This window comes from Trichoplusia ni, chromosome 10 (genome assembly GCF_003590095.1).
Source record: "Trichoplusia ni isolate ovarian cell line Hi5 chromosome 10, tn1, whole genome shotgun sequence".
Classification (NCBI taxonomy): Eukaryota; Metazoa; Arthropoda; class Insecta; order Lepidoptera; family Noctuidae; genus Trichoplusia; species Trichoplusia ni.
Genome location: NC_039487.1, coordinates 2,031,160 through 2,056,922, shown reverse-complemented (window position 1 = coordinate 2,056,922; position 25,763 = coordinate 2,031,160). Strand labels below are relative to the sequence as shown.

Here is a 25,763-nt window from a genome sequence, read left to right as displayed (position 1 = left end):
GTTGACTTATTTACCTACCGAGCCAGTTCTCCATTCTCCGATTGTTCAATCGTTGTATGTGATCGTCTTCCAAGACCTAAAGAAGTTCATTTTATAATTAATTATGACTCGAGATTCATACTCACACTCTCATTGAGTCTTGGCACTGTGAGTTAAAATTATAATAGTAGTTTTTTATTATAATAATAGTTTATAATTGCTTATATAATAGTAGTTTAGGTGTTAACAGTGTTAAGTAAATGATGAAACTCCATAGGTTTTATACAAATTTATTTCTGAAATAAAACATTTCTAGTAGCTCCTATGCCTTAGAGCTTGCACATAAAATTAATCTGATTAGGTACTACCATTAACTGGCCCAAACATAATTTGATTGACACAATAATTATCTACGAAGCATGTGTAGAATTTATAAAAAATATTCATATTAAAAACACAACTAAGAAATATAACATAATTTAAACAACAACAAGTATAAGTATCGTATGTCCAGTTTTTAGAACAAAAGTATTATTTACAATTTGTTGGTAATGTATCTAAACGTAAACTCGCCTGTCTTTCGAGGCATAGGTACTGAATTTGATATGTACATTTTCTGCGGGTAGTAGTAAAATCAACACACATTTATGACCCTCCAGATACATGTGGAATGTGGTATATTGTTATTTGATGCAGAAAGTTTCCATATCTTTTATAATTCATGTAACTGAAGTTTTATAAAAACAACAAGAAAATAAGGTCACTTATTGAATTCATATGATGTATTCTTACAAAAATTTACACGTTTTTATAAATAAATATCTTTTTAGTAATAAAATTCACCATTTGAGCAAATAAGTAGATAATAATAATCAAATATACATAGTTTTATGTATTTTGTTGGAACTCATTATTGTAATGAAACTGAACAAGGCATTGCAAACTTTTTGTATTTTTATCCGTATCCGGTTTATGTGCTATAAATATAAAAACTTTCGGTTGTACTTTTCTACTATATAATTTTATATTAACTGTTGATATGAAAACTAAACGCCTGAATTACAAGCTCAGCTTGGTTAACGCAAGTATTAGTTCAACTAAATAATTAAATGTACTTACATAGATTCTAACACTGTACACTTATTCCACCATGATTACTTACAAATAAATCTAATAGTGTTCGTAACAGCGTGCAGCACACATACTTGTAACGAAACATCGCATACATAAATTAAAATGCACCTATATAATGAATCTAGGAACTATAATTGGTTGTGTGTATGTTAAAGTGAACCCGATTATAAATTTATAGATAACTTGTTATGAATTACAGTTTTAATCATTATTTAAGAATAAACGCTGTTTATACTATTGTTGATAAATGGATACTATTTAAACAAGTCAAAATATAGGCACACGAACAGCATTAATTGCTGAATAGAGTCAACAAATTTAGCAAAGAAATAATATAGTTGAACTGGTCCTAGTTCTATCACAGTAAAATATCAAAACACTTATGCAACTTCTGTGATTTGTGTATTTAATATACTCCACATTAAAACAACACTGCTGTGTTGTATTACCTATATTTTTTAAATTGATTAAATTCCAAATCTCACTTTATTTATGTTCTTTTTTAATGGAATGATTATAATAACGAAAAAGGATCTACAAGTATGAGATTCTAACCGAGAATGTAGTAGGTTCGGCTCGGTCTATTCTGATTTTGGAATAAGCTATCATTCGGGCTTGATACTTTGATAGGTTCTATGTAGACTGGATGTTATGCAAACAACGGTTGTCAAATTGCATAGTTTGTTTAATTAAACAAACAATTACTTATATGAATCGTTATCATCCAATCGCCATAACCCATATGACATCACAACTTATAGCTTGTAACAAAAATATATTAAGTTCGAAACTATGAAAAACTTTACGTGGAGACTTCCAATACATTACTTTTAAAAACCAAACCTTTACAATTTATATCAAACAATGCGCAACACGTTGCGTTTAACAATTACTTCTAAATTAACAATTTTCTCAAGAAGTACTTTGCATTAAGTGTTTAGTTATTAAGTAATTTATAATATCATTCTAATTAATTTTTCAACAGTTGCTATTAGTATATAAAATTACATATCTACTTAACAATATAAGAGCTTTCTCTCCGATAAAATATACAATACTATAAAACTACTTATTGCTAATATAACACAAGTCACTGAAGAGAATTCTGAGCCATCTTACTGTGTGCTGGCAAGGAAATGCTTATGTTACTGCTGTACACTGATTGACACTAAGATCATGTTCAAATCTGACTATTTACGTCGTTGATGTTCTTCACCTAAATCAGTCTTATTCTGTTCAAAAACAAAATGTGAAAAGATCAAAAATCAAACAGATTAAAGAAAAACGAAATTTTAGAAGCAGACCCCTACAACCCTGACTAGACTTAAGTACAAACAAATTGCAAAAATAAAATTAAGTAACTCGTTGGCCGAAATATTGAATCTTAGTGTCTAACAAACTTACTGCATTTGTAGAACAGATTTTCTAAATTTCATGCAGCGATAAAGCCAACTTTAATTTCAACATAGCGCGTATGCATAAAGCCGTGAAACCATAAGCACACAGTGGCTAGGTATACATATCCTGTATACATTGTATTCTATCTACATAATTTAGTAAATGTGCTAACAGCCGCGAGCTTAAGGCCATACATTATCATTTCCGTCTGCCTATTGATTGATTTTTACGAGAACTTTAAGTGATCTTTATAAATGTAAAACAGTGTATTCCCGGCTTATATTTCATCTTTAGTGATTGACACTTACAGTTCTATAAAGATTGAACGTTATACAAATATGGTATAGTAAACAATTTTAAAAATATATTGTTATTTAGTTGACTGCAGTGTCTGTTGTGTTGCGGCTTACATGCGAAGGCTCGGAGTAGCACAGCCGCGGCGGCGTGGCGCTCGGCGGAGAGATCGCTGGGTGTGGGGGGGGGGGCCTACGCCACCGTACTGCTCTGGCGGCAGGCCACGGCCGCCACCAGCGCCGCGCCGCGACCGCTGCCGTCCTCTGATAGCATCAGGTCGAACTGAAAATACAAAACATCTTCATTAATCTTAGTTACATTCAAACACATTCAACCTTTTTTGCGTTAAAATTCTCTGAAATATCTACGTGTTGCGAGAGTAAAAAATAACTTCTTTAAATAAGAATAGATATGAGCTGGTACAGTGATGATCCTAATTTAATACGACCATTAAATAACGTAATTAAGACTATCTAACACTTATTAGTATGTCATAATGTATTGTAAGATAAATCACGGTTTACAGTCGCAGATTAAGTTTATCTCGTATCACGTATTTAATCTCGTAGCCCGCTATTTCCTAGCTAATATTTGAAATAAAAACCGTATAAAAGTATTTTATAGTTATCGCTAATCTTATATACAATGAAGGTATTATTTTTGTTTAGATGCAAGATATCGTTTACGAAAGTCATGGCGGTGACTATCTTTCTTTCAATCTATTAAGTCGAAGTGATTTGATTACACCCCTATCGAAGAGTGGAAACTTTGAAAAGGTGACCAAATAAGTAGGAACCCAGTGTAATGACAAGTCACCTTTTCAGTGATAACGATTTTTTTTAGAATGATGTAATTAGGAATTTATTTGTTTAATTGGATTTCCTAATCGGCAGAGGAACGTATTCTCGGTATCAAATTATTTTAATAGTTATTAAAATTATAAAAAAAAATCGTGGAAGGTCTTTTGGTAAATTGCCCAAGTCATTCGCCATTGACACAAAAAAACGTCACTTAAGGTCAAACGTCTTATCTATTAATTATAACTCATTCCTAATAGTTGATACGTTGTTCTACACTCATCAAACGAAGCTAACAAACAAATAAAGATGATCCGAATGTCTAGCTACATTTAGCCACGACTTCATTTAGAAACCGTGACCTTTTGATCACAACGCGAATAGCGATTCGCCATTTAAGCTAAAGGTCGCTTTGTTTAATTTCCGCAAGCTATATGTATTTGTACATTTGGTGAACAAAGTTACCAAGTGCGACCATGACGTTAAATTGCACAGTGCATCAATGATACGCGGACTGCGAAGACACGGGACAATTTAGTAATTGACAACTATTAAATGTGTCGACTTGTCAATTGCATTGTGATACACAACTACATTGAAATTAATTGACAGTAAACGTAATTGTATTTACCAATTGCGATAAATTGACCAAGTGACCGCAAACTATTGAGATGGGTGTGTCGCTTGTAATAAGATTATAAGTCATCGCCCTATTCTACGTGCGTATAATAACATTATTTTACAATAATACGCTAGTTATCTGATTGAACTTCGAACAAAGTGGGAAAATAATATTATCTAAATTACACAAGCGCTATAAAAAAAGAGTGCGTCACCTTAATATCAACTAAAAGCAGTTTTTTTTTATCAGTACATAAAGCTTTATTTGCTTAGATTTCATGAGTATGCCCGTCCAGTACTTTTCGATAACGTTTTACGCATTTCGCCTATTACTTGATTTGATTAGATTGTAATTAAACCGGACGTATAACGACTTATTTGCTGAGTAATGTGGCAAAGCACGAAAAGCGCCTTTATAACTTAGTAGCTAAGGCGATATTCCATGTAAGAGAGTTATAAAGATAAGAGAAGTGGAGGTTGGGACGTACCTTTAGGCCAGGCCGGACGAGTTGCGCGATCTTTTCGCACATGAGCGTGTGGAAATGTGGGTGGAAACGGTATACTGAGCCGTCGATGCCGACGGTGACGTGAGGCTCGTTCATCTTGTTGAGCAGGCAGGCGATACCGGCCGACACGAGGTGAGCTGCGCGCCTCGACACAGCCTCACACACGTGCCTCACTGCTGCCATGTCTGCTTCGCTTGCGTGTGACAGACCTGAAAAATAATGAGAAACCTTTAGTTCGATGAATGCATTTTTAAAGCGATTGACTAGCCCTGTGGATCACGATATATAAAGAGAATTCGCGGAAGACGTACAGTTTGAAGCAGTATGGTCGTGGACATTGAAGAAAAAGTTCACGAAACAATCAGGCTGATAACTCTGTCTAAAATTGAAAGTATTGTAGAGAATAATTCTAAAAACATATTAAGTAACTCCCTATCAACTTCATTACTTAAGGAAGGTCGCTACCTCCTCCAAAAGAGCGATAGAAATTTAGAACAGGCAGAAAAATACGCTCTATAGTTTGCCCCTACATGGCCGAGGCCTTGATTATTAGGCTTCGTTCTAGTTGCCATGATACGGTATCTAATACTATCACACACTAAATTGTCAAACACGGACACGTACGTATAACTAATACATACATTAACATTATAATGTCCTTCACTTGTCTAACGTCATGCGAAATAAAACCGTAAAATATTAATTTTCACTACGCTGATGTCATGTTTTCATGTTCATCAATACAAACATACCTACATTTTAAATTTCCCTTTTGTCATTTTTGTTACATGCTTAAATGACGAAACTGAAATAAAAATAAATTCCGAATCTCAAGAACAAAAACACTTTTTTTATTCGTATAAGATGCAGGTGTTTACCTGTCATTCCAAGAGTCGTCGCTATAGCAAATACGTATTAATGTAATTAGGATGACAAGCATGACTGTTAATTAAAAAAGACACACGTACAGGCGGCACAGGTGATAGCAACGATAAACTATCGCTGTTTACAATGTCATTGTCAATACTTGTTAAATGAAGCAAATTAACATAGTAATACCTCTCATAATATAGTTTGCACAGATGTAGGTGGTATTTTGTTACATTTACGACACGGAAAGAGGTTTTATTGCTTTACATTATCTTAAACATTTACACGTACTATTGCCTCTTGACAATAGTACGTCTTATAGATGAATACACAATACGGGAGCTATTAGACGTCGAATTTAAATAATTGTTGAGTTGTAGTGTTGTAGCAAAATGTATTTAAATAAAAATAATTTGAATTCCAGTCTGATAAGCGATCTTCGTTCTAGATTTAAGAACTGTATTCAAAATACCTTATACATATACCCTTCACCTAAGTGCTCAAGCTGTGAAGAATGGAACAACGAACTCCATAGTATAGCATTATAACTAGTATTGTTTATTCATTCTCGTGATATCGTCATAACTAAATAGTCTATTAATTAATGTTTATAGTCATTTTTATCAGTTATGATTTCCTAAAATTCATATTATTAATCAAATCCGGACCTTTGCTATAAGGTCAGCACTACGCACATTGAAATTGATACAAGGCCCGGTTGACCCTTTATTTATTCAAAACAATTAATATTTGATGAAGTATTATTAAAATTTTATTACCATTATATTTTTAGTATTAGCCGTAATCTAATAAACCTTTTAAAAAAATCTGTAGTAACAGATCAAACTAAAGGATACTCTAACTAAGGATTGTATTATTTGTGTACTTACATAACCAGGTGTCATGAATTTAAAAAATTTCTTGTTTTACATACATAAAAATCGGAATATTACCAGTTTTGTGAGTTGTGACTTAAAGACAAGGTCACGTCTTGCAGTCGATTTTTTGCCATCCGGATTTTGTTATTCGAATCACAAGCAAACATTTAAAAACTTGCATATTTTTTTATTTTGACACTTCCTTAAAACGTAGGTTTTAAAAATGATTCAGAAGAAGACACGTAAGTGCATGAGTGAAATCTCGAGATTTCCAACTCGACAACAGTATAGCGCATAAGTAAATAAAATTGACCTTTACAACATCATATCAAAGATTAATTACTTACTAGTTCTATTGAAATGCAATAGTCATAAAATGTTTCAGCATTGATTTATTTCACGGCTTGTACATTGGACATTAACCTATAGGCAGGTCGCTACTATGAATGTATGTAGATAGCAAGCATTATGTAATTTATTGCCAACAGAAAGATTGTGCAACATGTATAGATTCTTGTTATGCAGCTCTGATTAGCGAAGTTTACATAACATTTATTTAGAAGTATTGACTATCATCCAGCGCTATGAAAACATCCAGGTTTAAAAAGTACTTTTCATTCTACCCCAAAAAACATATATTGTGGCCCGTTTTTTCTCTATACAATAAATCCCACATTTAACCCCACTGCCCTTTAAATTCAAATTAAACTGCTTTGCCTTTTCTATACTTATGAAAAAGGTACTTACCAAGTTCTTCAAGGACTTCCATACAACTGGTGAAGTCTCCTGGTTTGTCTGATTCAATTTCCGAAACGTATTTGGTGTAGAAGCTGCCGCGTTGGAACAACAAATCCGATCCACGTCCCCCGAATAGGAGTCCCATCTTTGTGAACTTCACTAGCGCTAGCCGAACAAGCTCTCCCATGTACATTCCAGAAATCATCTTCTCTTGTCTGTAATACAAATAATACTGTTATTTAGCTATAAACGGATTTGCCCGAAATTGGGAAAAGGCGGATATATAATACCTATCATTATTGTATACGACAACTGCGTAATAATTTGAGAATTGCATTCTCATATGTTATGGGCGTGTTTTATCATTTTTGTGAGTGTAAATCGATAAAATGAGTCGACACTTTAATAATTTTTGATTACATCGTTCAATCAGTATGTATAATTATGGTTATCAGTAATCAAAAAGGGTGAGGCGTCAAATTTGATACATGAAAGATAAATTACTTACATCTGTTTTCCTCGGTTGATAGAGTTATTGTCAACTTCTCGGTCGAACTCAGTGCGAACAAAGTCTAGGGCTCCGTCGTCACCAAATGCGCCCCATTCAGTGTTTATGAGAAGTTCAGGTTTACCGGGTTCTCCATCAAACAGTTCGCAATTTTCTGTCTTTTCTACATAGCAAGCGTTGCTGCCTGTACCTAGATTATTACAAAAAATATTGTGAGATACTTGTTTAAATAGATTAACGATACAAAAATCAAGCAACATACTACAATCCCAGTTAATTTCATTGTTATAATACACACATTGGATTATAATGAATGCTTATTCGATTGAAATCCAGCCAACCGTTACATAAAAATATGATTAGTGATGAACCATGATGTGGTCCCTTCCCCAACATCCACATGATTAGATAACTTTTTAATTTATCTCATTTCTTTTTCGATTGCTTTAGTTGTGTATGCTTTTAGTATAGAGTCGTATGGTTATTAAAAAGTTTGAAAACTTTTAAGCAGCATGCCCAGGAAACAATGCCAGTCCCAACACCCAAGCGTTCAAAATCATGTGTATAATTTCGCTTACGGAAGCGTACCAAACGAGGCATGTAAATCCAATTCACTACCAATAGTATACACAGATTGGAATAGGTAGATGTTACGGTTATTTGCAAGTATTAAAACACAGGACAACAGTCAAAGCGACATCGAACATCACTATAAACAAGGTAAACCTACCAACGATGAGTCCTATTTTGCAGTTGTGGTTTTTCCACGCGCATGACATCAATGTTCCCGTAGTATCATTCAGAATAGCGCATATGTCAATTTGTACGTCCTACAAGAGTGAGAAAACATGCGTTTTAGATGAGAAAAAGTAAATATCATTCCAGAATCAGATATGACAGATTATGATTGAATAATTTGTTCTAGGTTGAAGATGATTGATCTGTAGAGGCTTTCAGAGGCGGTGTATCAACTCGTTAGATAATGTTTACAATACCTTAAGTATTCGTCGATAATGGAATATGAGATTGAGATTGATAACAATTTTAGAACTATCATATAACCGGGCCCATAGTATTCTCCTTATATGTATACCAATTACCTCAAAGTTAAATCTCATATTACATGCAATCTTCGCAATATGATACGATATTTGTGACAGTGATTATCGTGCAGACGTATAGTCCCGGTTAGTGGCCCATTTAAGTACGATTGAAATATTGCAATGGCTTCGTAGCGTTTGACTAATTTTCCCCAGAAAGAATGCCAAAGGATCGGATTATTCCATGCACATGACTCAATTGCGATAAGACACTCCAATACGATACCAATAAGAATACGTACTCATAATGACAATATAAAAATAATCGAGAAAGCGAAAAAAAATAATTGTTGCTTTGCTAAAATTTTTGAAAAATAAAATAGATGTTCCCACAAAACATCTTAAAATTATTGTCCTGGACAAGTCGTATTGGTAGCTAGAAGTGAGGCATGGATGCAAACGCGCACGTTTCTATAACAATGGTATTGTAGGTATATTACCTACTTAGTGTTGATAAAATATCATTGTATAAGCGTTTGTTAAACGCGATGAGTAGCAAAATATTTTGCCAAATTAGGTTTGGAGTTTAAACTGAAATGAATCAGCGTTTTAATCTATAAAAAAGTACCATTGTCAATAAGACGCCAAGTATGTTAAATGCATAAAACAAACGAAGGACGAAAATGTGGTCAAAAAATCTTTCAAAACAAATGAATGCACCGATTGCAATATCCACCGAGTTGTTACTTATTTGAAAGCCTCTACACGGCTCTCTTATTCTGAATCCAATAATCATGCCTTACATTAATAAAAGAGAGCTTTTATCATCATCAACTCACCAATAATAACCCCTATTCGGCAATTAGAGTTCTTATGTGCACATGTCATGAGAGTGCCAGTGGCATCATTAAGAATGCCCATCACATTTATGTGAAGGTCCTGTAAAATTTCTGTTCTATTACAATTTGGACCAGAAAACATGCTTATAAAGTTTTGCATTGATCAATCATGCTAATTCTGCTGAATCAGTTCATTTTGTAACGAAAGATCTTGATCAAAGGCTTTTTATGAATCACATAGTCAGAGTACAATTTGGAAGTATAATTTATATGGTATTGCGATCTGAATGACTTACCCCTCGTCTGGCAATGGCATCTCTTAGTCCCTGGACGACGTCTTCTCCGACGACTCCTGTACAGGAGAATCCTTTGGTCCATCGCTGTAGGATTCCTTTTGTGAGACCCAATTGTTTTAGAGGGAAGCTGAACGTAAAACCAAGTGATAATCTTTCTTCATAAACATCATGCTCCTATTTAAAATGAAAAGTAAAATCATTAGATATGTTATTGTTTAACACGTAAATGATAAAAACTTAAGGTAAAGAAGTTATCTGGTATTACCCACCTTCATAAAGTTTGCTAAACATTCAGCTATGTGGTCAAATAGAGCGATGCCTGTACCAGTCATAATGTGATTTGGAATAGCGTAAATTTTGGACTGCATATCGAAATGATTTGCTCCTAAGTTAATAATTAAAACTCTGAAATTAGTTCCTCCTAAATCCAAAGCAAGGAATTTACCGCGTTCTGTAAGAAAATTGAAGAAATACTGAATATAGTAAATGATTGGTGATCCCGATGTAATTTGGTGGCGTATGTTGTTTTGTTATGGGAGTTCTAAATTATTTTTGAATGTTATTACCTTTTCCATTGGGTAAATCTTGAATGTAAGTAATCCAGCACTTGACAATTGAATTCGCATGCGTGTCTTTACCGAGCCCTTTGATCAGATCATTGTGGAGGCGGCTCATTATCTCCTTGATTTGTTTATCCGACAAATGTAAGACTTCGCATTCTTCGCGAATCTGAAAAAAAATATCAACAAATAATAACCTAAAGTTACACGTTAGACAACCGAGGCAGATGCTAATTTTAGATGTGCTTGTAACCGGTTGTATATTGGGAGAGGTTTTGGTGATACCTTATGTGCACTTATCATCATAATATTATTTATGGGATGTTTTTTTTCGCCATTTTCGAGATTAGTTGTTTGTTGTCGTTGTTGTGGTTACACATATATTTAATTGATTAAATTCCTATGATTTAACTTTATTTAAAAAAAACTTATTGTTTGTTACATAAACTCTATGAACATCGTTATTTATGCATTGTTATGATTTATTGTTTGAGGAATGATGATTACGGCAATCTCTGTTTTACCTTCATAACTATATATTTTATTATATTACAAAATGCAATTCTTTCAGACGTATGTACGAGCGAGTTGTTCATTATCGCGAGCGAGTTTCACAAGGTCAAAGCGGTCATTACAACACTACCGTTGCTTTCCAATTCAAAGCCGGCTTTAAAAAATATATTTAAATACGTTGCACTCACCTTTGGTAAATTATTTATAACTATGCCCATTTTGAAACACTTGTGCTCTGACAGTTGATAATAAAATAAAACACTGCGCGGTTTATAAGGTTATACTCGACGACACGTCTCGCCTGATCCGCAAGAAAATGAGGAATACGGCTCTAGCTACTAATACTAACGGACGTTGCCGTCAGCACTGCGTCGAACGCTCATACAGACGCGGTCTTTTTCATTCATGATATTAAACTATTGTTATCTCGCTTTAGTGAATTCATTTTGCATGTGTTAGAACGGTACGGAAGACCCATATGACAAACATATTTTTTATGTAAATAATATCGCCAATCCTTTATAACAACGGCGTTCTATATGTACCATAGATATAAAGTTAACCTTTAGGTCCATAATATTTTAAAATCGGAAAGCGTGTTTTATCGCACTTCCCAAGTCGTGCCCCTGAGTCCGCGATTCTGATTGGCTAGCGCGTGGGCTCGCTCTTGACGTCATGGCATTCCTCGATGTTCGTATTTGCATTAGTAGTGGTGACTTGTTCTTTTTAAATGTGTGTAAAGTTCGATTATGGTTAACGCACGCATGCAAATCTAAAATGAGCATTATTGCCAGGATAAGTAAAAGTGGTTGGTTTATTTTTGTGTTGTGTTAATTATATAGGCAAACTTTGAAACGTTAAAATGTATTTATTAAAAACGATAAAATATTAGGTTTTCGGAAACTTTGTTTGTTCATCATGAAATATTTTAATACTGTAATCTATTCAGTTGTTAACAAAATTATTTAAAATGCTTTGTAATAGTTATGTAGTAAAAACTTGGAAATAACCTCAAATACTCATAGGACAGCACGTTTTAAACTATTGTGTAGGATAGACTCGAGAAAACAGTGTGGTGTCGTTTTGAAAACATGCATTGAGTGGAAATTTAAGTATTTTGCGACGTTCCGGGTAAACATACGTAAAACTGTCTTGGCATAGTGTATCTGTTTATTTTTGATACTTGGGTAGTTGTGTACAGCGACTGTGACGACAACGACGCAACATCTACTTATATTTCAAAACGTTTGACGCAACTAAGCAACGTCTATATGACAATAAGCTTAACGACCAATAAATCCAGTGGAAAGTTCCTACTCAAGTATCAAAATATTTTAAAGATATGAATCGACGATTTTGTACTAAATTAAGCATTTTCCGAAACGAAAGTAGGTGCGCCTCATGGCTAGACAGCATTATCATACTTCACGGCGATTTCGATAAAGTACCATATCATATTGAGATTATTAATTTATCTTTAGCGATTTTATCACTTAAGTGTTAACACTCAAACCCTGACTCACAGAGGTAAGCCAATTTGCACTCTATTTCATGGTGGCTAAGTCCACGACATATCGTAAAAAATTGCGCAATAATATAAATCTAATATCTCAAATCTTAGTGGCACTGATTGTTCTTATTTACTGCGAATTTCTGAAATTCATAGACGTATTCCCATTTACTTTTCTAATTTAAAATAAAATTAAAAAATCGCTCCTAAAACATCTCGCTACATTTATTCTAGATATTATGAAGTTTATCCTCATCTATTAAAAGTGATTTTACTTTATAACCTTGATCGCTGTGATTAGAATTCATGAGTTATAAATTATCAGCAGATTTAAAAGTCACAATCTTCTAGTTCAGACTAGTTATGTCGAGATGAAAACTTGCTAAAGGAATGTGCTAATAACTTTATTCCACAAACAATTCACGATTGATTTAGTCTTTGCTATCAAAATCTATCTTAATCGATGATCAAATAGCCTATAGAATTAAGAGATAATGTACAATTGATAAAACTTAATTAGGATACTAATTAACGTATATATTGTAGTCTGTGAAAGCAAATGGACAATATTTTTGCCTAGGTATTGGTGACATATGGACCTCTGCCTGATTTTTTGGTTGTTATTAAACAGTCTCTGTGGCTATTCTGAGCGTAGTCTCAATCTGCTTTACTTGACTTAGTAATTTCTTGCTGAGGAAGATATTAATGTTTAACCCAAACATTAATATCTTCCTCAGCTTTAAGCTAATATACATATGGCTTTACAAAGTCCTTTTGTGGCTACTTTCATCCCTTACCAAATTTGCGGTAAAAGAACCAAAAACATGTATCTCATATATTTATTTACTTTAGAACTAATAACCAGTTTTTAGTACTCTTGTCGTGTTTTGATACAAAAGTTCATTCCTCTGTTCGCTATCACTCGACTCTTGAGGCTCAGGTCTCCATTCTCTACACTTTGGGGTTAGATTACTTATTTTGCGAGTGCAAATCAGGCAGTCAGTTATCCTGACGGAAATACAATATCCATGTATTCAATTTTCACTGAACTAAGCAATAATAACAGGTGTGTATACTACAAACGTAACAAATTTAAGTACGCTTTTGCACGCGAATGAAATGAATTGGAAAATCTGTGGACAGTTTATTTTTGCACTCAATCCATATACTATTGTTTACTCAATCTTTCGCAGTATCTGGACAATATAATAATTCCTGGACAATTTCAATACTCTTAAGAAGTTTTAAAAGTGCCTGTAAATGGGCGCAGTTCATATAAAAATACACCTATAACTTCCAATTCCTTTTGCTTTTGTTAATTTAATTTGAAGGACATGAAATATTTGGTTTCAAAAGTAAATAAATAGAAATGTTTTGTTTGTAAATTTAGATCTTTATGAACCATAGATAACTACTGTAAATCATCCAGCAGTGACACTTGAATCATAACCTCAATGATTCATTATATTGAGGGGAATCCCTTCCTGTTTTTCTTTCCTTGGACTGATTGCTAGCAAGGACAGTTGTGAAACAAACTAACAGATGTCTGTAATAAATTGAATTACCTGCCTACTATATTAATCTTTGAGTGTAGATAAGCTCACGGAAAAAAAAAATCCTTACGAAAGTCCCGGCCGGCATTTCTTATGTTATTGTGAAGCAGAATTGCATTCTAACCTAAAATTATGTTTTGGAAAGGATACATGAGAACAACTATGTACTTTAGTTATAACCGTTGGGAAAATTTCTAATTAGAACAAACATTTAACTACGTTGGTACTTACGACATCTCGTGCTTGACGCATATCGATTTGTCTTGTCAGTCGCGATGACTGCGATAAAAGGTGATGAACGAGTAACGTTGGGGTCCACAGGGTGCTGTCATAAATTTAACTGGGCACAAGAAAAATAGTATCCGCGTTCTGGCAAATACCGGTATCGGTGACCGCTAAGCCGTTCAGAAGTGAAAGGAACGGAGAACAGTGTCGTGAGCAACGCAGAACACTTGCTTGGCGAGCCGAGGGTCACCTTGAGACGACGCGAGTTGCGGCGCATGTGCACCACACCCTCGGCCTCGCCGTTGCCCCGCGCCGCGCGCCCTTCCCTCCGCCAAACGCGGAGCGCCGCGCCGACGAGACGTCACACGCGTACGCCTCCTCCCCCTCCCCTCTCACCCGCTCGCGCGCTTACTATAGCTAGAATACCAACATTGCTCACGTGATGCCCTTCATGTAATACTGCGTCAGTATTTTTTTATTAACGACGTATTGTGCCCTTTATTCGAATTCAATTTTTGAAAAGTCCTATTCCTGCTTCTCTTATATAATAAAATCGGCGACTGTGTCGAATCCGTGCATATTGCGTTGTTTTGATTATAATTTCTGATAGTACGCATAATAATTTAATTAAACTTTGTAGCCAGTTAGTTACCTAGGTACTTCTCACAAGTGACAAGTACCAAGAATGCTAGTCCGCCTATTCAAAGTTTAACATTTTTGATTTTTCGAACTTATGTACTAACTATATTGTTACTAATGAACTGGATAAATCCTCAAACATGATGACGTATTGAAATCAAAGCAATAAAAGTAAATTTTAACAAAAAATAATATAAATAAGTGTGTGGCAAATATCAATATTACCAGATATAATACTTTTTGCGTCAGAGTTGCAAAATGCTCGCTTCAGAATTCGATTAGAGCATAGTTTATAGTTCATTAGTACTGCACATTGATAAGTACCACGGGTGTGACAGCGACGCCCGCGCCGATGTGGTGACGTGCCCCCAACCATGTAGGTGTTTGTTTTCGTAACACATCAGACCACAACCACTACACTGGCATTGCGTGACGCATAGCACGAGCCACGAGCCACATCATGTTATGCGCTTCTCGGTATTCAAATGAGAACTATTTCCAAATGTTTTTGTACTGTTGCATTTATTGCATCATTAGGAACAAAGTTTCCAGGATAAGGAATATTGTTTTTTCGTTTTGGTTTTTCATATAGAATATTTATCAGCTGATGAATATTTGTACAGAAAACTATTATTTTCGGAACACTCTATTCCTTTCTTGTAAAGGTGATTATTTGCAGAAGCCGCATTTGAAATATGCCTGGGGTCATTTCATCTTATATTAATCTTTGTAACGGACTTTTCAAGAAAGTCAACCTTTTTTGTCACAAATGTGCAAAACTTGCTATGCAGTCTTTTGTTTTCAATTTGTATTCGATGGTCATTCACTTGAAAATAGAAGGATGACTGATTCTTTCAACAATTATTATAACCCTAATTGGACCGTAAACTTTGGCTCATACGCTCTATAAATTAACGTCAGCACATGATTTGGGCACGTCAAAACAACAGCATACTTTCAATCTTAAGGAAGGACACGTGCGAAATTTCTGCCCGAGAACGTAGAGCGGAAAATTATAGTCTTGACAAATAGAAGAAACGTAGTTTACGTATAAAGATACAATGCTCATTAATCTAATAAAGCCTGTCATATAAATAACAAAGCGTTTATTTGAATTATTATCGTTAAACAACATCCCTAGTCAGATAAAGAACAAGAAACTACCTATCAAATTGAAACAATGCCGCCTTTAAGTAGGAAAAATATTTTTGTTATCAATACCTAGGCATTGGTAATCAAAACGACTTCAACCGTAAGAGCTAGGTATAGTTCCTAGGTAATAAGGCCTAACTAGGTAATGATACTTATAAAAACAATGGCCTATAAAAATACTAGGTGATGGAGTTGAAGCGTAACTCAAGGTTAATTAATTATTTGTTTTATATCGGTTTTCTCCCGTGTATTTATCGGGATGTTCATCAGTTTTGAATCCAAAAGAGTCCCTATTATGAGCCGACGCGGTTAAACCGTTATTGAATAATAATTATGGATCCGCCTTACGGAAGTTATTATAATAATCAAGGTTAATTAGCCAGATTTATTGATTAAATTAAAATCTAAAAATAGAGTTATTCATGTTTTTTCCCAACTGAAATGCAGTGATGATAAGTTTCCTTTCAAGTTCCTGTGCTTTAGGTTGCTTGCTTACAACAAATTCTCAATCCAACAACAAAAAATAATTATCTTGTTTTTCATAACCCATAAGTAAAATTACTTCTTAAAACATTGTTCATTTAAAACAATATTTTGTTATTGAAAAGTACAGTAAATCATTAAACAGACGGTCACAGAAACTCGGGTACTGAATCGATTATATTATTATTGAGTTGATACCCACTCATATATGTATCAAGATCAATAGTTTATTGATTGACCTCCGGACCCTGTACCTCTTGAACTAAGATATACCGTGAGCTAATGTTTAGAAGATTGATAATAAATTAATTTTTGACATAACTTTATAAGTGTTTACTTCAATTTGTAAGCATTTGATTTTAAAAGATTTTTTTTTTAAATTTGCTTTTCTTCAAAAGAGTGCTTTTTTGGGTGTTTGTTTTGCAATGAAAATACAAAGGAATTTAGGACTTTAGAAATTATGAAAAGGATATTAGCTTGAGGAAACATTGACTCTTTATAAACAGGAAAATTGTGGTTTGGACTTCGAATACCTACATGATGTAATTTGTTTTTTTTTTGTTTTGGTTTGTGTCAAGAATAAATACCTACGTTTAACACCAATATGTAAGTAGCTTTAATACTTGGACGCCATTTGTCTTCGAGGTAATGCAAACCCCATTGCAATGACTTTTTCTTACGTCACTAAATAATAGCTTTACTGACGTTGTTTTCCTCATAAAACGCGGGGATTACCAGCGAGCAAACGATACAATACGTTCAGCATGCTATAACATTTAAAGCCGAGATAATTATATACCTCATTATGTTATAAGCGACTTGTTAGTATTCAGATGTCTCGAGATTTGTGTCATAACAAATTAGGCAAAATTTTCCTATGATTCAAATGAGAACTGCGCTTCAGTATCGAAGAAAGAACTGAAATAATATTTTCGTCAGGTGTTTTCGAACTTCATATAAATACTCTTTTCGTGTCATTGAAATATTGCATGTCTTACTTGTATTTCTATACGTATAGAATGTTAGCTTACGTCTGTTCCTTTTGTAAGGGCGTTACGGGCGACTAAATTCTGGATCTTTGTCATGTAGCCAAATGTGTAGGATCGTTGATCCGTCGTTCTGAACAACATCCTATCAATACTCTCGTAATATAACATCTACATTGTGCATAACTCATGAGTATTGTAAAAATAGAAATAGGAACAACATTAGTAATTTTTTGGAACAAATATTCGTTTTAAATGACATTTACGTGTCCGCAAGTAACATGACATTTGAAATGTCAACTTAGTTAGCAGACAATGGCGTAAAGTAAATAATAATACCTTGTTTTTCTAAACGTATGCAAAATACATACATGTAACAAGTCACCCAGTCGCAATGAGTTTGAATAGCGGCGTAGTTAACTTTATGCTGTGAACATTTCTTACAAGAAGTGCAAGTAGAGGGTTACGTAATTGAAAATATTCCAATCACGGGTTCATGATTAAAATAACAGTTTTATAGGATATAGCGTATTATCAGCAGGTTAATTAAATATAATTAATATATTTACCTTGTAATCTACTAAGTCCGAAGCCATGATGTTCCCCGTCTTGGAAGTTTTCACCGACACACTCCGTATCACAGTTTATATTGAAATAAGTCGACTATTTCTTCAACACGTCTTTTCTATGATGCTCCACAATAAAATCCTTTATCTTGACATTTACCACAGTATAATCTTTATCTAAATTACGTCCAATGAATTGCGGGAGAATTACAGATATATTACATACACATGAAGTATAAAACAACGGTTATTAAACGCTCTGCGGTTCTAAAAGGAACAATCAATAAATTCACTTTTATGTATTGATAAGGTTTTGTTTGTTCGTGATGGTCCTCAGAACTAAATTATGTGCGAGTGTTATGGTTAGGTAACAGTCACTGATCTGATCGTTCTTTGGCACTGAAATAACGAATCTTGGAGCTCTCCCAAACTAGTTGTGGAAGACGAGACTTAAAACACGAGAGGAGCATAGGACAAAGTATTTTTGCTTGGGACTTCTTATTCTCATATCTCATTGAAACGGTATGAGACGGAATATAAGACTAAAACTTTAAGTGATTCGTTTTTGTTTGGCTTCAACTCCACACGTCTATTTGTGTGGTCAAACTGCAAGCGTACTGAGTGTAGTCAATGCTGCAATTATGAATATTGTAGTAATTGCTGTGCGACACGCTTGAAAGAAAGCAAGTGAGGCTAAGCTTAACCCCTTAGATAGAGTAGATTCTGAGAACTAATTGCAATTAAATGTACTTAACGGTTTTATCATGATACCGATGGCACTGACATGACCTTTGTTTTTCTTGATTAAATTGCTGGCACTTCGCTCTTTGAAAAATATTTTTCAATAATCATTTTAATTGGTTGAAGTTTAATATTATATTTTATTCCACGTTTGAACACGTGGCTTCATTATTTGCATGTTATTTAGTAACTAAATAACTCATTATTTTGTTTCAAAGGTCAAGTTAGCTGTAGCTACTCTAGTTCTATTTAGTTTTGAATATGTAAGTAAACCAAATAATCTTTCGAATACTAGGGTGTTCATTATGATTCCCAAAATAATTTTTGGTCTAAGTTATTCAATTTCATAATCTAATATTTGTGTCTGAGTTTTTGTAGAGCTGTAAATTTTCCTATTTTTGAAACCTCTTATGATATAAAAAAGGGAATATCAGAAGCGTTTTATAATTTAACTACCCGTTGATTCTTGAGTCATTTTAACTTTTTCCTTCTTAAACTGGACTTTCTTGGAGACACGAATCTACTTTGAAATTGCTCTTGTGCGTCAGAATGTTAATTTTCCTTCATGGGTTTAGGGGTTTACCATCAACTATTGAAGTAGGAATATTACAGTTATGGAATAGAGACGATTCTCTTATCCTTATTGAGCCGCTATCTTGCATCCACAACTGCAAAATTCTTTATTTCAGAGTTGATTTGGTAGTAGGTCCCCTGTATATTCCCATTATACCTCGATTGAATGACCAACTGTTTCAAGTGAACCTATTTCTCCTCGTATTTTCATTACAGGTAATTGATGTTTTACCTTACTATTGTATCTTGATTCTAACAACGACGAATGTTTTGATAACATGGATATTGTTACGTATACTCACTGTTCATCAACATTCATAGTATCTGTTGTAAATTATATTATTTTATGGTATGTGCCACTTATCATTTTATAGACGCACTATAAGTCGATAGAAACTATCGTTTAAATAATTTCTTTACAAACATAAATGTGTAAAAGGATTACAAATTATCAAACGCGTTTATTGAATTGAAAACTAATAATAACAAAAGCATAAATACTTATTTTGCTGGACCCAATGCCTACCGCTCTACAAATTGCATTTTTTTTAAAACTCACATCTGAAATTTTTCAGAAGCTTCATATCATAGAATGCAATATGTTTGCTGAAAAAAAATAGAAAACAATTGACTCTAGACTTTTCTTATGTTTGACTATCCGTTCTGATTCTTAAAAGATTACTCATTAAACTTAACAAGACTTAGTAAATGTTTACAAAATTAACCATTGATATAAAAAAATCACCGGAAAGTGCCAATAACACGGCAGATTAGATTATACATTTCTTTGAATTAGTGAAATGCGTTTCTTGATAAAATAATTTTATTGCAATAGTTCATAGGTGGTGAATGTGTCTACACTTATATTCTCAAGACATTATCATTAGCCTTGAATAAGCTGGGTTTGCTGTGTTGGGCCTTAATAGGCTAATTTTTTATACCATTCTCCTGCCCGAGGTAATTTTGGATGCTGCCGGGCCGGCGGACCCTGCTATCGTTTTTATATCATATACAGTGTTATCAACATTTTCTTCCTTTACTTGTTAACTTATACTCATGTGAAAGTGCAAATAACACGCTGATTAGAAAGCACCGAAATACAATAAAGAAGGATTGCGCAATTATTGAAATCTACACTGACTTTCTTGATAAAATAATTTTCCTACCATAGTTCATAGGCGGTGATTGTTTTGTTGTGATACTATAAGATGATGGATATAATGAAAGGACTTGCATGCATTGCATTGCATTATGTTATCACATTCTTTTTTTTTCATGATGAGAGGGAGGAAAAAAAGACATGATTATAAGTGTACAACCGAGATTCATGGAGTATTCATTACGCTTCATGCCGGTGCGGTCTGGATTTTGATCGTGGACCGCGATCTCTCATGTCGGTGTCACTGCAAAGACGACAGGAGATTTACGTTTATTTCAACAGATTTACGACCAATGTATATTTTAAGTTGTATGGAATATTTAATGGAAGGGCGTTGTGCTCTTCAATAGAAATGTTTACCGTTTAATGTCCTAAATTGTCCCACAGAAGTTAAGATAAAAATGCTTAGTTCATAAGATTTAGTCTTTGAACTTAAGATTGGGTCATTTGAACCTAGAAGTCCCTCTTCTTTACCTGTATGCATATGGAAGTTGATGTATCTGTACATGATCTGAAGTTATGTCATAAATAGATATGTATAAGGCGTAGATAAATGATTGTGCAAATCATACAACTCCTCAATCGTTTGAGAGGCGTTTGGAGAACAGATAAAGTTTAAATGACGTCTCTGTGTTATCGAACAAGTCGCGATGACTATGGTGTTTTACTAGGTAGACGTAGCAGTACTTATAATTGAACTGTATTTATAGATGTATTATTTACAAACCATAAAAAAAAAAACAAATAATAACCTTCTTTAGCCCGTGAGAGGCCGTTCATTCAAATTATAACCAAAACTAATTATTTGTTTATTCAATTTTTTTTAGTTATACTTGGCCATTTATTCTTCTTTTTTCAAGTCTAGCAAGGGTGCAGAATCTTCGGAAACTTGGCTATAATGGAAGAACTACTTATGTTTTAATTTGAGTTTTCAATTAAAGGAATTGTTTATGCATCGGTGGTTTACCATATATATATTTTTTTCTTTCTAATTAAAAAACAGATTTTGTTAACGATAGCTTATTCTCAATAACAAGTCTAAGCCGTCCGTGTTACCACAAAAAAGCAAGTAATTTACTTAAAGAATGTGACCTAGACACTAGACAGCTACCTAGACACGTTCTGTGCTAATATAGGATTAAAAAAGTCCTTGAACGCACGCAGTAATAATAATTACACACTGCTTCCTGATAAGATCCGGTTAGTGAACGAAACTTCCCTGATATGTCAAACTACAGGAAGCGTACCCATTACCCATATCGAATGGGTCAGTGTAGTGGGTGGTGATTCTATTGATCTTTAGTGCTAATGGGTCTCGCTCAATGCAGTATTTAACTATGTATTAAGAATAGCGCCGACAAGGAACTGGAAACATTTTATTTTTGAAGACCTAGATAATTATAACTTATTTAGTTCCATTATATCTATATTTTATTATCTTTGTACGCTTCCCTTTAAGTATTAATTAGATAGCAGTATGACGATGACGAATTCATGATATTATTTCTTATAACAATAGGGATATATATTGTTAAAAAAAACGAAATACGTAGATAGGTATGATAGGAGGATGTTAAAGACAAAAGGCGTGTTTAAAAATTAATAACGTATAAAATTGCCACTGTTACACAATGTTTATGCAAGGATGACGTAGTTTATTTTTACGATCGATCATCTTCATCAGTTAGCAAGACCAACTTTAAAGTAGCTCCATCTGTTGATTTGTTTTTGAACTTTAGTTTGCATTAGTAGCGACATCTAGTGGTTATGTTTTATACTACTATTTCACTGTCTCTCCCACGTGTGAGGGGTATTAATCCTGCGTTTTATACTTGGACAGATACGTGTGGACAAGTTTCTTACTACAAATCAGAGATGGCATTTTATGCCATGCGATAGGTAAATAGGTGTAGATGTAGAGTGGATGCCTCGAGTGGCAAAATTCTACTTAAAAATAATAACATCTAGTCAGTGAACTTATTTCGAGTTATATAAATTGAACCTTTACTATCCTAAAGTATTTGGATGTTTTTCAATGGCCCCAAAATAATTCCTTGAGGGACACCTGCTACCTAAGGAATCCAATATATGCCCCGTATGTAATCTTAGGTCCATTTTAAACTGAAGTGGTAAAATAAAACACCGTATAGGACTCAAAAATTAAAAATAATTTTCCTTCCTTAAGTAAGGCAGCAAAGCAGGCACATCAGTTTCTGAAATCGTCAATATACATGGTCCGTGACATACATTTACACGAGTAGATGGATCAAAACAATATAATTAATAACTTTAGGTCAAACGACATCGTGTTCGATAATAAGCTCTTCGTTACTAAACGCAGGAGTGGATCAGATATTTAATCAACTAGTCAATGAAGATAACGCAGTAGGTATTTACTATTAATAAGGCCCAAATATTCAGAAAAACAGCTCCCATTTTTTTCTTTTAGACTGTTCAGGATTTTTCTAAGTAATATGGTTGATATTCATGATTCGTTGCTATAATTTTGTTTTTGGTTTTTAGCTAGTGTTAAAAAATCTTTTTCTTTTTATTATAGCTTTATTGCTTTAATTCCCTCTTAGATAAAAATCAAGTACCTCTAAAAAGAATGTAAAATAGGTAAGCCTGCTATTGCACCGAGAATTTGCCGTGATATAGATTCTACGGTTTGTATGTAATGCATAGGATGGTGTTTGAAGACTTTGAAGTCGTCGTTTATCGGAGGCTTTCGTAGCTTCATGAACGAAGGGTCTTACAAATTAAGGTATAAGTATTGTCCTTATTGCAAACCATTATATTTCAATTCTAGATTAATTCTTCTAAGTTTGCATATTATGCCGTTATGAAGTTTTCCCTCTTGTTTTGAGTATTTCTCTTGATCCCATAAAATCATCATCAAGTTAGGATCAGAACTTTTTATTTGAAGTTAGTTGTATATTTTTGTTCTTAAAAAGATTACTCAAACAATTAAAGTAACGAGTAGATTACTTTCAAATAAATACGTTTTATCTTATTACAGGGAAGGAATAGAGTAGCGGCGTTCTGGATCTATCTGAGAACACACGTTGAACTGAGACTTTCCATCGTATGCATACCTATCTACCGTTGGATATGCAGGTGAAGACTAGGAAATTTGGTGCCAACAGGTAGTAGCATTTCATAGTTTTCCTTGGAACTGCTACATCTAATTCTGAATAGCTCTCTGTCATCATTGCGATTTATCAATTATTCATCTCGTAATTTTTTCCGCTTGATGTATTGCTAGTTATGGCTTTTTAGAACTGCTAAATATTGCTTTGTATTTTTTTTGCGCGCAAGAGGCCTATCTCCAGCACTGGCCAGAGATGATGATAATAATTAATTTATAAACACGTTAAAAAAAATGATTTTTCTGAATGCTCCTCTATCTTCTAAAGGGAGAGACAGTGATGTTTGACCAACACGACAGCACAAGTTACCTCGTAAAATGGGCCAAATTGAATTGTAAAGGTGAGGTAATTACATAGATTTGAGTAATTTTTTCCACAGTTTCCATATTCTAATAGCCAAACTGATAGAACGTGCTGTCTTGGTGCAATAAAAACTTATTGTGGTATTAAAAAAATAATACACACAACATATATGCCTTACATCCTACTACTATTATAAAGGTGAAAGTTTGTAAGTATGGATGTATGGATGTTTGTTACTCTTTCACGTAAAAACTACTGAATGGATTTGAATGAAACTTTACCACAATATAGCTTATACATCAGAATAACACATAGGCTACAATTTTTGAGGTTTCTAATGTGAGGTCGTTAAAAACACATTTTTGTGCTTACATTGCAAACGCTGACTGAATCCTACAAGATAGATAGAAGGCAGATAGATAGATAGAAGGCAGGTATAAATCATAACTTATATCTTCTAAGCACGCGGACGAAGTCGCGGGCTACAGTTAGTGTACAATATGGACACATGCAGACTGATATGTCATAATTCATAGTCTTTGATAAATTCCCCAAAGGAGCTAACCACCATAATATTTTTAAGTAACAGTGGGACAAAGTGATCAAGATGTACACAAAAAGTTTAAAAGTAACGTCTTATAAGAAATGAAATCATCTCACCAAAGGAATGTTGGTAAGCGTGGGAAGTCATATATGAAGAGTACGTTGTTAAATTAATTGAACTCTTCGTGTAATGGCGCGTCTTCTCGTATCATTCGACGGCCTTGCTCCTTACTGTGATATACGGCAGCATAAAGCATGCTTTACTTCGAGATTAAGATCAAAAAGGTTAAATGCGTAAATTTCAAATTATAAACACTGTATTTTTTTTTGTTGATAGCAATAAAAAGATTTTTTGAATTTTATACAAGAAAATACACTAAAAATGATCTCCGGTCTGTCGTTGATTAATAATTTCAGTTTATTATGTGCTTCTATGGAACAATAAACGTAAATTGTTCTTAAATATTGCAATAATTGAAAAATTCGACCCATGCGAGTTTGACCTATTCCAGTAGACATGAAAATGTGTGCAATTTACATAAGGACATGAAATAATAGGTGCGACAAGTGAATTTTGTCGGCAGGTAGGGGCTACAGTTATAATGGTTGTAGCGCCCAAACTAACCGTCCTCGTAGCGCGTGCGCCGGCGGGCGGATGCGCGCGACTCAGTCCATGAGTAGCTTTAGCTGCGTACGCGCACCGAACGGACTCTTGCCGCGCTTTACGAACTCATAGGATTATGTTGACTCGTCGCGTACTCGATATCGTCCACAAACATTTTACAGTTTTAATTTAAACTGTGCTACCAACGACTGTTTAAGGCTGATTGTTTTATATAAATTGTATGATATATACAGTGTTTTTCATAAATAGTTATGTTATATTGCGGAAAACATGTGTGACTCGTGTGAAGGTGCGCAAGAGTGAATTCAGCAACGGTGGCGGTGGTCGGCGTGTACAATGAGTGCGCCGCTGAATTGGCACAAATGGCTAGTGTTGTCGCTGCTCGGATTGGCTTTGTCCGCTCGGACAATTGGCTGCGATTACAGTTCCATCACCGAGAAATTTGGAGCGGAAGCCGTAGCTCGATGCAATGAAAAATGCCCGTTCCAGGTTCGCTAAGTCAAATTAATCTTGTTTACTCTACAACAACTGTACCATTCACAAGTTCCATAGTTCTCCAGACAATTTATTAGTTTATATATTTCG

At 34.2% G+C, this 25,763-nt stretch overlaps 2 protein-coding genes across 4 annotated transcripts in view; one reads left to right on the top strand and one right to left on the bottom strand.

The window, feature by feature from the left end:
- Positions 1–253: 253 nt before the first annotated feature.
- LOC113497947 (hexokinase type 2) lies at positions 254–18,428 on the bottom strand. 3 transcript variants are annotated; one of them, XM_026877783.1, is made up of 9 exons: positions 18,089–18,428; positions 10,465–10,627; positions 10,168–10,349; positions 9,899–10,072; positions 8,454–8,553; positions 7,724–7,913; positions 7,225–7,430; positions 4,712–4,938; positions 254–3,087 (listed from the first exon to the last, which is right to left on the bottom strand). In XM_026877783.1, exons 1-9 carry the CDS (start codon positions 18,113–18,115, stop codon positions 2,998–3,000), a joined length of 1,359 nt encoding a protein of 452 aa, XP_026733584.1. In that variant the 5' UTR covers positions 18,116–18,428; the 3' UTR covers positions 254–2,997. The 3 variants fall into 3 exon arrangements, with proteins under 3 accessions (XP_026733584.1, XP_026733583.1, XP_026733585.1); XM_026877782.1 differs by lacking the exon at positions 18,089–18,428 and adding an exon at positions 11,160–11,907; XM_026877784.1 differs by lacking the exon at positions 18,089–18,428 and adding an exon at positions 14,266–14,549 and having other exon boundaries at positions 2,998–3,087.
- Positions 18,429–24,445: 6,017 nt separating this feature from the next.
- Positions 24,446–25,763, top strand: part of LOC113497944 (proto-oncogene tyrosine-protein kinase ROS) — a 36,715-nt gene continuing 35,397 nt past the window's right edge. The window contains exon 1 of the mRNA XM_026877777.1: positions 24,446–25,667. Coding sequence (XP_026733578.1) covers positions 25,515–25,667 — 153 coding nt within the window. The 5' untranslated portion in view covers positions 24,446–25,514. The remainder of the gene's footprint in view (positions 25,668–25,763) is intronic.